General features: G+C 44.1%; 2 protein-coding genes across 2 annotated transcripts; one reads left to right on the forward strand and one right to left on the reverse strand.

The window, feature by feature from the left end:
- Positions 1-4213: 4213 nt before the first annotated feature.
- LOC125537790 (uncharacterized) lies at positions 4214-4890 on the forward strand. The gene is made up of 2 exons (XM_048701103.2): positions 4214-4360; positions 4444-4890. The coding sequence occupies exons 1-2, from the start codon at positions 4291-4293 to the stop codon at positions 4719-4721; spliced, it is 348 nt and encodes a 115-aa protein (XP_048557060.2). The 5' UTR covers positions 4214-4290; the 3' UTR covers positions 4722-4890.
- A 7694-nt stretch (positions 4891-12584) lies between these two features.
- Positions 12585-13609, reverse strand: LOC147992357 (uncharacterized). Its single transcript, XM_087539010.1, has 2 exons — positions 12977-13609; positions 12585-12884 (listed from the first exon to the last, which is right to left on the reverse strand). Exons 1-2 carry the CDS (start codon positions 13607-13609, stop codon positions 12585-12587), a joined length of 933 nt encoding a protein of 310 aa, XP_087395136.1.
- Positions 13610-15382: the final 1773 nt, after the last annotated feature.

The following is a 15382-nucleotide window of genomic DNA, read 5'->3' on the forward strand; positions in this document are numbered from 1 at the left end:
CATTGGTGAAGCTGAACTGCTGCCTAAACGCCTCATTTGCGAAGGCCTGATCAATTCTGGCTTTGACATTCGCTTCTCCCGCCTGTCGGTTGTGCCAAGTGAACGGGACACCTGACCATCCCAGATCCTGGAAAGCGCACTCTTCGACTACCTCACGGAACGCTCTCATCTGCCACTCAGGGCGTGCTGAGCGGCTAAAGTGTTCTTCTCCGTATAAGGTCTCGTTGAAGTCCCCATGCACACCCATGCATCATGGGGTAACGTGTTCAAAGTTCGGAGGAAGCGCTAACTATGATGATGGTCCTCTGACCTAGACGCACCATAGAAACCCGTGAATCTCCACTCGAAAGAGCTTTGATCCCTCTTCCGCACCACAGTGTCAATGTGGCTGATACTGTAGTTATTTAGTTGAACTGAAACATCCTTTGACCAAAACAAACCAATGCCTCCGCTTAGACCCACACTGTCAACTGCGAAGCATCCATCGAAACCCAAATTTAACTTTAGGTTTTCCACCCTCGCTGCCCTTATCTTCGTCTCCATAACAAAGAGAAGGGTGGGCCCTTCTTGCTTCACCACGCTGCGAAGCTCTCAAACTGCCTCGGGGTTCCCAAGCCCCCGACAGTTCCAACTTATGATGTTCATTGGGATGGGCAGCGCTGCTCCGCAGTCGCCGCCGAGTTGTCAGGTGTAGGTTTTTTCTTTTTCGGTTCCCTTTCCAGCCCCTTATCATCCCTTGCATCCTCGTCTCTTTCCTGCCCCTTACTACTATCATATGAAGTTAGATCCATCTGTTCTCCTGCGGTGATAAGAAGAGGTTGCTCAATCCTGCGATAAAACTGCTTTGGTGCCTCTTTCCGTTTTGCATAGGGGTGTCTCTTGCTTGGAGAGTTCACCTCAGCAGATTCTCCCACATTACTTGAGTTCTTGGATTCTCTCTTGCTGCTCGGGCCTGAATACTGCTCTTTGCTCGTGCTATCACCCGAGGCAGGTTTCCTCCTCTCTTCTGGTGCCCTCAACGTGAGTCCAAAGGGAAGATCACCATTCTTGTCCCTTGGCCCTGGAGTAGGGCAGTAAAGATCATTATGCCCTAAGCGGCCGCAAGAGAAGCAGAAGTGAGGTACTTGCTCGTACTGAATATCGTATATCTCCAGTTTTTTCCTCTTGGCCGAATTAATCAAGATCCACCTCCGCAAAGGCTTGTTGACATCAATGGAGACTCTGGCTCTCAAGAAGCCCCCCACATGATCAAACTGGACCGAAGTTGCATTCTTATCAATTTGCTGGGCTATCAATCTGCCCCATGTATCATCTCGCGGATTGTAAGGCAAATTTGGGACCCATACCCACAGATGGAGCCGGTCAAACGTCACCTCATCAGGCCTCATATGATCCTCAAAATCAGCAAGGATAACTGCATTCTTGCTGACATGCCATGGCGAGCCCATCCAAATTTTATCTCGATCTCTTTGGGTCTCGAACTCTGCCACGAAAGTATTTTCCCCCATGGATCTGAACTGCAGACCCCTTGGGTTCCCCCAGGCTGGGCGAAGGGCACTGGTAATAGTTTGGATGTGGAGTAGGTGTCGATGAAGGACCTTGCCTGCCAGTAACCACATCTTCGCCTTGCCATCATCTGCGTCATCAATCACCAAGGGCGTAGCTTCTTCCACGGTGATGCCAAGTTTCCCAAGCGCTTCTTCCAATTTTGCCCTAGCCGACCGGGGAGAGTCGGGAGGCGTCCCCCCACTTGCGTGTTGGGAAGCTGCGGCCATCCCTCGTCGGAGATCCGGTGCAGCCTGCCGATCAGTTCAGGCGGCCGCCGTCGTATCCACCGCGAAACCCTAATCGCCCGAGAGGGATTTTATGTCTCGAGGGGAAAAAACTGAGTACGACACAACGCACGACGACGTAGCGAGCCGATTAATTGTAGCGACTTGGCACTGTAGTGGTCCGCATACTGTAGAGACGAGTGCACTGTAGCAACAGGTTTATTTTTTTTACTTCGAACATTTTTTGAAAAATGAATATTAACAATGCTAAAAATTGTCCCAAATTTAAATGTTGTTCACAAACTATTTTTTTAAAATCAATAAAATATTCGCAAATTTAGAAAACACGGAAAAATAATATATCTTGTTTTTTATGTGGGAAGAAAACATTTTTAGAATCTGTGAACATTTTTGAACTTTTTCTGAAAGAAGTTTTTTTAAAAAACAAATAACTCTTGACACACCTGAACATATTTTGAAATCACAGACATGTTTTTGAAAATGTGATATCTTTTTAAAACAGGAGAACTTTTTGTGAAAACATGAAAAACTTTTAAAAATATCAAAAAATGTTGAAATAAGAATTTTTTTTGTTCTGATAAAAGCGAAAATCTTTGAAAATGTTAAGAAAAAATTTGTCCTGTGATTGTTTTTGAACATTTTACATAAAATTTGAACATTTTAATACTTCGTTCACTCTTAAAAATTATTTTAAAAACAAGGTTTTTTTCTTAAAAATATAAAAAAGCAAGTTTTTTTTAATATTTTGGTCACTCTTAAAAAATGTCAAAAATATCTTCTGAATGTACAGAAAAGAAAACGAAAGAAAACACGATGAAAACGGCTGGAGAAAAAAACAGAAAAAAAAGTTTGTCGACCAGCCTCGACGCAGCTGATGGAATGGCATGACATCATTTTACGTTGGCTACATTTTCAGGACACAACACGCGCTCGTGGCGGTTGCTCGTGAACATGTAAAATCTACTAGCAGCAAGAGGCCGACGAGCTAGCTAGTTGTACATGGCAACTAGTACAAATCTACTAGATTCGCTAAAAACAATTGCTCAAAAAATAAAAAAACTAGAAATCTACTAGTAGCAGATCTGCTGGATATGTAAAATCTCGTGGATTAATCACCCCACCCAAAAGTAATTAATGGTAAGGATATCTTCGCTAACGCATGTCGATTTAGCCCAAATTTCCTGGTATTAGTTTTTTATTGGGTAGTAATGGGGATGGGGGCACCTATAGGACGCTCGTTGCGTCGGAAAGGATACACTTCGCACAGGGGGCGCCACTGCTTGGCTGGCCCGTCCAGCCAGCAGCACACGCAGCGAACGACGACCTGGCCCTGTAGTGGTCCGCATACTGTAGAGACCGGCGCACTGTAGCGGCAGGTTTTCTTTGTTTTTTATTTCGAACATTTTTTGAAAAATGAATATTTCCAAAGCTGAAAATTTTCCCAAAATTTTAAAAAAATCACAAACTAAAAAAAGTTTTTAAACTCAATAAAATATTCCGAAATTCAAAAAACACGGGAAAAATAATATATGTTGTTTTTTGGGGTTGGAATAAAACGCTTTTTGAATATGTGAACATTTTTTGGTTTTTTTCGAAAAAAATATTTTTTTAAAAAAATGAAACACATCTTGAAACACCTGAACATTTTTTAAATCACAATCCTGTTTTAGAAAATGCATTTTAAAAAAGGAGAACTCTTTTTTGAAAACGTGATTTTTTTTGTAAAACCTCAAAAAATGTTGAAATCAGTATTATTTTTGTTCTAATAAAAGCAAACATCTTTGAAAATGTGAAGGAAAAAAATTGTCTTGTGATTGTTTTTGAACATTTTACATCAAATTTGAACAAATTTTGAATATTTCAGACGCTCTTAAAAATATCAAAAAAACATTCAGAGAAAATAACAGAAAAAGAAAAACCAGTAAACCAGTAAAAGAAAAACATAAACAGAAAAAAGGAAGTGAAAAAAATAAAGGAAAAGATAAACTCCAAACGTACAGAAAAGAAAATGAAAGAAAACAGCTGGAGAAAAAAAAACAGGAAAAAAGTTTGTCAACCAGCATCGCCGCGGCTGATGGAATAGCATGACATCATTTTACGTTGGCTAATTTTTTCGAAAAGGGTCGTTTCTGGCACAAGGCATGCCCCGGACACAGCACGCGCTCGTGGCAGTTGCTCGTAGACATGTAAAATCTACTAGCAGCAAGAGGCCGACGAGCTAGCTAGTTGTGCATGGCAACTAGGAATCTACTAGCTGATCTGCTGGATATATGAAATCTCGTGGATTAATCACCCCACCCAAAAGAAATTAATGGTAAGGATATCTCAGCGAACGCATGTCGATTTACTAGTACAATAACTACACGATCATCTCTCCCTATATATCGAGGAGCTGGGGCAGCCATCATCGCCGGCCTCACCTAGACACCTACGAGCTAGCAAATCTAACTCGCTCGTGATATTACAGTCCTTTCATCTAGTCTAGACTAGAAGAAACATGAGGGCGTACGTGAATGTGACGATCACCGTCATCTTGCTCATCGGGTACCTGGCGGTGATCGGCGAGTGTAAGCAAGCGCCGAAGCCTTGCTCCTCCTTGGATCATTATTTTTCTGCTCGCTCTCTAATTAACTTGCGGCGTTGCACGCAGTGGGTCGTGTCGAGGCCGGGAGAAGCTACGGAGATGGGCGGCGGGCTGACGGCGGCGCGAGCAAGATATCGCTGAAGATCTGCGTGCATCGGGACTGCCACACCAAGGGTGAACCTATCGCGACCGAATGTTTCTGCTGCATGAACTTGCCGGAGGCTCCGTGTTATCTTCGGCGGGACGAATGTCAGGCCAATTGCCCCAACCTGCCACCCTCACTGCCCGCCTCCGCCCGCGGCGACGGAACCACCTACACGCATGAACAGATGGATGGCAACTGATGATGCAGTAAGGTGGAGTAATTCTCCATACGTCCGTCAGACATAACGGATTTCACCCTTAAATAGCTGCATGTATCTGGATTTATGGGGTCATTTTGTTTGCGGGGAAAATTTTATGAGGTGATTTTGATATTTTATTTTTCTATCTTCTCTAACAGAAAATAAGTATGTGAGTAATGTGACGTTGTTGTATGTGCCATCTTTTCCGGAACACGCATGAAACTTGCGTGTCTTTGAATTAAGATTGAAGAGAAGTTTTTACATAGTTACGTAACAAGATTTGGAGTGACACATATAGATCTCATGTGTCACGCCCCCTCCCCTCGAAAGATCACAAGAGACTACTCTCCTGCATGTCCGCCATTCCATGCCCGCCTCCAAAGGAGCAGCTCCTCCCTTGCTCTCCTCGCAAAGCTTCCGAGGGTGTAGAAATTTTGTCGAACACCCTAATGTTGCTCTCAAGCCAAATGAAGCGTAGACCGACGGCCACTAGGGAGGATGATATCTCCAGGTGCATAGACCGCTGCGCCGCCGCCATGACACTTGTCCACCAATCCACAGTGTGAATTTGTTGTATGGGCGTGAAGCGGTGTAGCTCATAGGGCACCAGAAGGAATTACCATACTTGGCGAGAGAAGGAACACCCAAGCATCATATGTTGTGGATCCTCGTTTACTTGTTTTTTAGCAACAAAACGCTAGGCATTATTCATTGATAACAATGTTTACAGGAAAAGCAATGGACTGGGAGTGCGCCCAACCATAGATGCCGCCCTTGGGGAGGAGTAACACCGGTCCTAGCTAGTCTATGAGTTTGAAAATTGGAATCTTAAGGATCAAAAATGAAATTACAAAAATTTAAAACTTAACAGTTTCTAAAATCTATTTAACGATGGTACCAATACACCAATAGTCGGAAAGCACGCCATGTTCAAAACCATGACCATGATCGCGTGATGAATGTAAATAGAAGTTTTCAACATTTTGCCCAAAAGAAGCTTGGTGATGGGGATAAACACTTTTTTTGGAGGATGTTTGGATTGATATGAGACTTCTGTAGCTGCTAATCATCATATTGGATTATGTATGTTTTACCAAGCAGGTTATTGTTGCTTTTTGTTAAGCCTGAAGGGAAGGATTCCTTGCATTTTCGAAGAACATTTGTGAGTGTTTTAAGAATTGAAATATTTGGTGGATGGCATTGCTCTATCTGACAATCTTGACAGAGTGCCTTGGAAAATTGGCAGGAAGCAAACGTTTACTGTCTGAGATTTATATATGCAACTTAAGGCTTCTGCCTTGGTTAACCACGGAGGGATCTGGAAAGTTGAAATGCCTCTAAAGATCAATAACTTTCTATGGCTAATGATAAAAAATGGACGCCGCTAACTGCCACACGTGTGGCAGGAAGGGAGACGCACCACATGTCTTTAATGCAAACAGATTGCCACGTCATCGCATGCATGCATGTAGGAATCTTTTTGGATTTTCAGTTTTTAAAATGTTTTATCTATTAAACGAAAAATCCGACTGAAGATCCGTTTTCACCATTAAATCCCCCGCGATGAGATCTTCGAAACTAGATCCCATGTTGATACGTTTTGATGATTTTTTTTTGGATTAAAAGTTGCCATGTCTATTGCATATGAATTGCCATGATGTTTACACTGAAGTTGTCATGATATGTTTCAGCTATTTTCTTCTACATTTAAAAGTAAATTTTGACATTTATAAAACGGGGAATTAAGAAACTAGACTTGCCATGAACCATAAACTAAAATTGTCATGATACATGCACGTAAAATTGCCATGGTTCATACAAAAATAATTTTCATGGTCAAAGTACTGGAGTTGGCATCATCAAAATACTAAAATTGCCATGATCTACAAACTAAAATTGCCACATGGCAACTTTAGTTTAAGCCCTATGGCAACTGCAGTGTAAACATCATGGCAACTTCTGGGCAAAAAAAATTATCGAAACATATCAACATGGGGTCTAGTTTTTAAAGATCTCATCGAGACGGATTTAATGGTGAAAACGGATTTTTAGTTCGCTTTTTTATTTAGGAGATACAACATTTTTAAGCCGAAAACCAAAAAAATTTCTGCTAATGTCATCTATTCATACGTGGCAAAATGAATGGTGATGGAGGCGTGTGGGCGATGTTCAAACGCCCATACGTGTGGGCGTTAACATTTTCATAAAAAAATAGTTCCTAACAGAAGACAATTTTCTTCGGAGAGGATGCACGAGGAATAGTCAATGTTACTTTTGTGGCCATGGTGAAACTATTAAGCATATTTTCTTTTATTATTATTTGGCAAAGTTTCCCCGAGGGTTGTCCTCGGCGCTTTTGGTTTAGTCAGGCCCCATGAGGACGTTGATGGCTTGGGTGGGGCCCTGGCTAAATCTCTTCCCGACGGATCATAGGAAGATGGTCCTGGTTGGCGGGACATTACTATGTTGGGCAATATGGAAATCCAAGAATTTTGCTTGTTTTGATAAGAAAATGCATGACGATCCCACTGCAGCTGTTTTCGTTTCTGCCATTATCTCGCCAGACTGCAGACAAGCCAAAATTAACCTAAAATGGATGAAGCAGTCACGAAGATCAAGAGGATGATGTTGAAGATCTTCAACAGAGCGCACGGATGGATGCCTATAGTACCTAGGATCGAAATGATGTGATCAGTTTGATGGCCTTTGTTGCACCGCCTCTCTTTGTATGGGTCTAACTATAATTAGCTTCCGTGACTCTGAAGTGTGTGGTCTTGCTGTGTTTGAAGTTTGGCTTTGAAATGTCATATTCTTGTCTCTGATCCTTACTTGGAGTCTGGGGCCCTGCGTGGTTACCTGGAGATCACCTTACAGTTATTAGGTTCGTTGCCAGTCGGGGTGAACCAATCGGGCTTTTAATACCTGCATGTATCTAAATTTATAGGGTGATTTTTTGACATGGAAAATTTATGAGAAGACTAGCACATATGCCCGTGCATTACAACGGGAGAAAAAATTGTGCGCGTTTAAATTTAGTGAGAATTACACATGCAAGCAAAACCCTGTCTGCACATTGAGAAGGAACATTTAGGTTATGGGTTTCGCCGCGTGTGAAGTAATCAATTATCTATTTTTTAATTCATTCATCAAGGGGGTTTAAGGGTTTTGTTAGGTCATCACACGCTAAAAAAGGCCCATGAATTATTCAATCTATTTTTCCATGCATCTAGCTCACATGGTAGGGTCTTCTCTTCTCTTTTTCTGGGTAGCAATCCTCAAGGAATTCTCAGTAGCAATCCATCCATCTAGCTCATGTACTGGACTTAAATCCTTTTTTCCAGAAATTCAAGGTCCTTTTGCAGCTAGCGCACGTACCAAGCCATTCATGCTTCGTCCAGTTTACTACATGTAGATTCGTGCACATATATAAATTGGTACGACTGCATATAAAGAAGCAATGTGAGACTATTTAAAATATTTTTGCTTTATTTCTCAAATAGTTGGGCAGCTAAGTTATCTAGGCTGTGAAAGGCTCAGGCACCGAAACGAGCTATATTTGTAAGGCACAACTAAAAATTCAGAAAAAACAAGTTGAAGGATCAAACTCACGCCCTCAAAAGACCTGACAAAGTACTGCCAACCACTCGAACAAACACGTCCTGCTAATCAATGGCTAGCGCAAATATTTAAGAACATACTAGAGTGTCAGATTCGAAACATTTTCTTTATTTATTTTTTACTTTTTTAACTTCTCAGAAAATAATTATTATTATGAATTTTTGAACAATCTTGGAAATATGTACCATTTTTTAATTCATTTTTTGGAAAACATTTTTTTTGAAATGGGATCGTTTTTTAAAAACCACAAACATTTTTTGAAAACATGAACCTTTTATAAAAACACAAGCATTTTTTGAATTTGTGAACAACTTTTAAAAACAGGAACATGTTTTCAACATTCAGAACAATTTTACAAAAGTGTATTTTTTAAAGATGGACATTTTTTTGAATTTATGAACACTAACACAATAGTATTTCCAAAATTCTTGATCAATTTCGGAAAACACAAAAAATTGAAAATGGGAACTTTTTTCATTTCGAACAAATTTCAAAATGAGAAAGAAAGTTTCAAATATTTTTCAAAACAGGAACAAAATTCTAAAATCTTGATAAATTTTTGAAATTTTGAACGAAAACTGAAAACCTAAATTTTTTTGAAATTTTTGAATGTACAAAATAAAATAAAAATATACTTAGAAGAGAAAAGGAAAAAACAGGAAATAAAAAGAGAAAGGAACATAAAAAGAAAAATAGAAGTAAAACGGGATGCCCAGTCTTGGGCGCCATTTGCGAAGCTCTGTGTATTTGCTGCCACCTGCAGCAAATAGGGTTTCCCAGCTGCAAAGCCAGGAAAAGAAATGGGCTGCCTTCGCTGGGCCACAAAACGCGCGGCCCATGCATGAAATTCTGGATAATCCGTTTTTTATTTTCTAGCAGACAGACAAGCAAAAATTTAGTACAACATCGGATAGAAAAAAATTATTTTAAATGGTGAACGGATGAAAAAATCAGAGAAACGCACTTTGCTTTATTATTATTATTATTATTATTATTATTATTAGTATTATTATTATTATTATTATATTCTTTATTATTATTATTAGTAAAAAATAAGGTACAAATACAGATATGGATTTATGGCAGACTCATCTACCCCCTTTTTTGAAACAAAAAACCTTTGTCTAAAAAACCCCACCGGGCACGGCTTGTATCACCTGCGTGTTGTACTTTTCTTTTTTACTCCGCGTATAAGATTTGTCTGAAGTCAAACTTTACAAACTCTATAAAAAAGTTACCTACATTCATACAAAATAAATGTCATTACATGCGTCTTGAAATCAATTTTCATACTGTATAACTTCATTATTGTAGATGTTGATATTTTTTTAATTTAAATCTGGCCAGAATTTACAATGTTTGACTTCAAACAAATCTCATACGTTGAGTAAAAAGGACGGAAGGAACACTTAGAGTATCTCAATGAATCCCAATAAAATTTTCTACAATAAATGGTTCTTGATGGTATCCCAAAAATTTAAGCTTGTAACTAAAACATCTTCAACAGATGTCATAAAAACTTCTCCGATACGGGTTATTGAAGTGTCCCAATAATTTAGAAAAATTTATAGTTGAGGTGCTTTAACAGATCTCAATAAATCTTTCTCAATATTTTTTTCTATTTCTCAAACACCTTGCAGATGTCCGAAGGTAATGCAAACAACAAAAAGCGATGACCGACCGGGGAAGGTCTAGTGACCTCGGCAAGTGCGGGGGCAACAACCGAGAGGTGGTGGCCGGTCGCCCATGTGTGTCGAGACCACCAGTTGGGAAGCGGCCGACCAGGCATGGAGAGGAGGCCGAGGAGACGGATCCAAAGTCTGGACGCAGCTGGGGCTGGCTGGTACGGAGTGGAGAGGCAGCCGGTGTGGTGGAATGGGGTGGCTGGGCAGGGGAGAGCGATGGTGGGGCGTGTACTAGCAGATCAGGCCGACGCCGAGAGGAGCTACCGAGATGGCGATGCTGATACCAAGTAGGCGTGCCTATTAAATAACAACTAGCAAACCCCCTGCAAAAAAGGGTGTGCTACGTGTCAGCTGGATGAACTTTGACAAAGATTTGCCGGGGCGCGAGCCTTCCAATCGTATGATGCTCACTGTGTAATCATTCATCTTCTCTGCTCACCTCATTGTAACATGATATGTTGCAACCTTCGTTGCAATACGAGTATATGACTCTTGTTGCAAAATCACCTCGGGCTTCTGGTTGTGTTTGTCGCCATTGTAACAAAACCCTTGTTGCAAACCTTCGTTCCAAAAGTATCTTGAGCAGTGTGCATTGTCATTGGAACAAGCCACTGTTGCAAAGGCATTTTCGACTCCTTTAAATGAAAATCAGTCCGTAGAAAAAAAAATCATGCGGGTGAGAGAGGGAGATGACAGGGAAGGGATAGGATGTAGGTCGTGGATTAGATCTGGCTGTGAGCGACACAGACCTGCAACACCATTCCGGTGGGCACTCACCCCCTCCCTAGAGAGTGCATCTTAAGGCGAAAAGTCGAAGGGAGAAGCTGGATGTAGAAGACGAACGAGGAAAAAGAAAGAGCCCGAGCGACCGGCGAGTCAAAACGGTGTCGAGGCTCATCAACACCCGGTGAATAGTAAACTCATGTGAAAAAATCTGAATTTTTATGCATCCAAGATGCTTATGTGCGCAAGATACGTTCAAATTTTCGTGATGTTTGGACATCTAAGAGGCTCGTACCAAAAAAAGCAAAATCAGCTTTAAATAGTGTTCCTTTTCAAAGTTTCTCACACCGAAATTGTGTAAGCATCACGAAAATTTGAGGAACCGATCCTTTTGAATTTAACGTACACACCAGGGGTCAGATAAGCACCGGAGCACAATAGCCGCTCTCGCGAGCGGCTCTCATTCGCGACGGACATAAGAAACGAAAATGCTGAGCGTACAGGTTGTTACATAGCTTTACCGCCCCCCCCCCCCCCCCCCCTATTTTCAGGTGGGTGGGGCCCCTCACTACTCTTAATCGAATAATAATTTGACAACTCAAACCCATTCCGTAAAACCCCATAATAAGGGTCCGTCGATGTACCAATTCTGCATAAGAAAAAAGGAAAAAAGGATGAGTGGTGATGGGCCACAACAGACACCCATCACGCGTTTGAGGCGGCGTACGATGCGCTGTAATCGGCCCGGTTGAGGGAAAGCTTTCTCAATAAAAGAAAAAAATAAAAATAAAAATGTGTCTCAAAAAAATAAAAGAAAAAAGATGGTAGAAGTAGAATCTAGAGCACGCAGCAAGGGTTGCCGATGGCCGATGCGGATCGCGCGTACATGCTCCGGGACACATACACGCGCTCGCGCGGCGCGCTGCGTCGCAAGTTGCAGATGCGACGGGCGGCACGGTGGGTAGGCGCTCTGAACCAAACTCCGGAGGAGTGCGAGCGGGCCAGGCCCAATCGTGGTGCTCTGAACTCCGTAGCGAGCGGGGCCCCGTCGTGGAGGCGCGAGCCACGACCGCGGTCAAGCACGTGACGCCCTGACCTCGGCCCTCGGGAACTCGACGCAAAAAGCAGCGCAGCGCCGCGCGGCGGACGACGCGGGACACGCGAGCCGCCGTCTTCCTTGACGAGTCCGTGCACCGCGCAGCGGTTCCGTCCGTGCACCGCCGGGCCCCGGATTTCCGGCGCCTCACGCCACTTTTTTCTTTTTTTCTTTCTTCATTCGTTCCAGAAGATCAACTGCAAACATGCCAGTGCCATATCTTTGCGATGAATCCGCCGCTGTCTTGGGCTGGACGGGTGAACAAAGCAGGCCCAGTGGAAAGCAGCATCGTGCCACTTTAATTTATTTTGGAGGTGTGTGTATTTATCTGGTGACTTATTAATAGTCTGCGGTGATGCGGGGCAACGCCACTCCACACCGTACTTCGGGGAAAAGGTTTCCCGCGCCACGACCCAAGGATTTCTTAGGCCAACTTCACCGCGATCCCAAACAGACGTTCGTTTGTCCGGATTCTGTCTGTTTGGGTAGGGATTTGAAATCGTGTCCGGACGTGTCCTGGGAGGCGATGGCCGTGCGCCCAGCGCGCGGACGCATCATTTTGCCCCATCCTATTTGCCAGGGCAAAAAATGCCCAAATTTTCATCAAAACTAGTTTCCAACCCAAATTTTTGTCTGAAAATTAAATAGTTTTACAACCCAATTAAAATTGTATTTAATAAAATAGTTTTACAATCAAATCGAAATTTTCTTGACTAAACATAAAATGGACCAATACATCTATTAGTTGCCAATGTGATCCCACACGTGCTCAACCAAGTCATTTTGAAGATTCAAATGAGTGTGCCAATCATGCATCTCACGGTGGAATTGGGCAAACTGTTCAAATGTGGCCGGGTCTTGGTGCAGGGGCTCAATATTTTCACCTTGATAATCAAATCCTTGGTCGAAGATACTCTCATCACGCTCGTCCTCGACGATCATGTTGTGCATGATCACACAAGCAATCATCACCTTCCAAAGCTTCCTTTCATCCCATGACAGTGCAGGTTTCAAACGATACCCCACCGGGATTGAAGCACACTAAAAGCACGTTCCACATCATTTCTAACACTCTCTTGCATTTGGGCAAATCTCTTTCTCTTCTCACCTTCGGGTTTCGAGATTGTCTTCACAAAAGTTGACCACTGAGGATATATACCATCTGCTAGATAGTATTCCTTGTTGTAATGGTGGCCGTTGATCTCAAAGTTGACAGGTGGGGAGTGGCCTTCTGCAAGCCTCGTGAAGACGGGAGAACGCTGCAGCACGTTGATATCATTGTGAGAACCTGCCATGCCGAAGAAAGAATGCCATATCCAAAGATCTTGTGATGCCACCGCTTCTAATATGACAGTGCACGCCTTGACATGCCCTTTGTACTGGCTCTGCCAAGCAAATGGACAGTTCTTCCACTCCCAGTGCATACAATCTATGCTGCCAAGCATGCGTGGAAAGCCTCTAGCTGCGTTGGTCGCCAACAATCTCTCTGTATCAGCGGCAATTGGCTGCCTCAAGTACTCTGGGCCAAACACCTCGATCATAGCCTGGCAAAACTTGTACATTGACATCAGACATGTTGTCTCACTCATATGCACATACTCATCCACCAGATCGCCTGGAATTCCATATGCAAGCATGCGGATGGCCGCGGTGCATTTCTGGTAAGAGGAGAATCCAAGCTTGCCAAGGGCATCCGTCTTGCACTCGAAGTGTGGGTCATGAGCAACCACTCCCTCTCGGATACGATTGAACACATGCCTAGCCATTCGAAAACGGCGACGGAATTTATCCGGCTTGAAGAGAGGGGTGTTGGCAAAGTAATCAGCATAGAGCAGGGCGTGACCTCTCTCCTTGTTGCGGTTCAGGTTGGGAGCACGGACAGGGAGTGACCCCCTGTACCGAGGAAGCTGCCGTTAAATGTGGTCGTGAACTACCAGTGCAGCCACCACAATATCTTCATCATCCGACGACGAATCGTCCGATGAACAAAGGAAGCGATGGAAGAAAAACTCGTCTCCACTGTCCATACCTTTGTGGGAAAAATGTCGAACACCTTGCGGGCGTGGTGGCGAAGAGGCCGCGATGATCACCTCGACGCAGCAGGGGGGGTTGCCGGCCGGCTACTGGCCGTTATGGAGCTCTCGTCGGAAGCTGCCAAGAACGCCGTGGTGCGTCGCCGGCGGTCTTGTCCCCTCTGTGACCGGCAAAGACGGCGATGGCCAAACCTCAGATCGACGACCAAAACTACGGCCAAGGCGCGGGCGTGGTGGCGGCCATGTCGAGATGTGGTTTGGTAGGGACGGCCGGGGGCTGCGCGGTGAGGAGGCGGCCGGAGAATAGCAGCGGCGCCGACGGCGGGGCGGGGCGGGAGCGAGATGGTGAAAGCGTTGGGAGCGGAGGGACTGCTAGTGTCCTCGACAGGCGGGCCACGAGGGGGGGACAAGGGCGTGCGTCCAGGCCGTCCGCGCGTGTCCGTTTCACCCCAAACCAAGCGGAAGTTTGGGGCGGGGATGGGTCGAAAACGGACGCAATCTGAATATTTGTCTATTTGAGGCCGTGCGCTGGACCGCGCTATTCGTCCGTTCTACTTCAAACGGATGGAGGCGGACATGATATGGTCGAGCGATGGAGTTGGCCTTACAGCATCTTCAGTTCAAATCGAGTAACTGGATTTCTACGTCTTCCCGCGCCAAAACTGCAGTATGAAAACGCCAGTTTTTCTCGACCATAAAAAAAGGGAAACCATTGCCACTGCCGGAGCAGAGCCATTTGTATTGTTTGGTGATTCAAAGCTCCCCCCAGCCCTGCCTGCCATTGCCATGTGAACGAGCTGGAATCCTGCAGGGAAAACCGAACGGCCAGCTGTTCCGCCTCTCATTCTCTAGAACGCAAATATTACTCGTGCCTCTGTCTCTGAAAAGCATCGCGCAGCTATGAATGGCAGAGGAGGCACTGGCACAGTGCATGTGATCCAGCCGCAGAGGAGAGAGGTGGCCGATAACGTGCGCTGCTCCGGTTTTTGTGTTTTTTCTTTTGCGATTATAGTGCTGCAGTTCTCCTCTCCTCCTGCAAGCGCGCGCGCGCGCACACACACTTGTTCGCTCGGGCTGGGAGCACACGTGACCAAATAAACAACGATGTGGAGCTGTGCTGCTGCTGCTGGTGGTGGTGGTGAGCAGCAGGCATGCTATGCTATTGCTGCGTCACGCACGGAAGACTTGGGGCGGGCGGCATGGGTGGACTGTGGAATGACCTCATGCACGCACCTCTGATTCGTATCCCACAACAAGGCCAGGACCTACTGGTAGCATAGCAGTGATTATTGTTTTTTTTGCGAGGGAAGCAGTAATTATTGTTTAGATAAGAGCAGAAATATTCTTGATGATGAGTAGTAGCGATGCAGCAGCTCCCCAAACTAAGCACGTGAGAGTACTGGATTTCCCAGCATTGGAATTAAATAACCTTTGAGTGAGGCGGGAAACCAGCTACTACTCAAAGCGGTGTGTGCTAAGTGAGCCTTGAGTAATGTAGAGTACACG

Source organism: Triticum urartu, chromosome 1A, assembly GCF_056163025.1.
Source record: "Triticum urartu cultivar PI428250 chromosome 1A, HENAU_Tu73, whole genome shotgun sequence".
NCBI classification, from domain to species: Eukaryota; Viridiplantae; Streptophyta; class Magnoliopsida; order Poales; family Poaceae; genus Triticum; species Triticum urartu.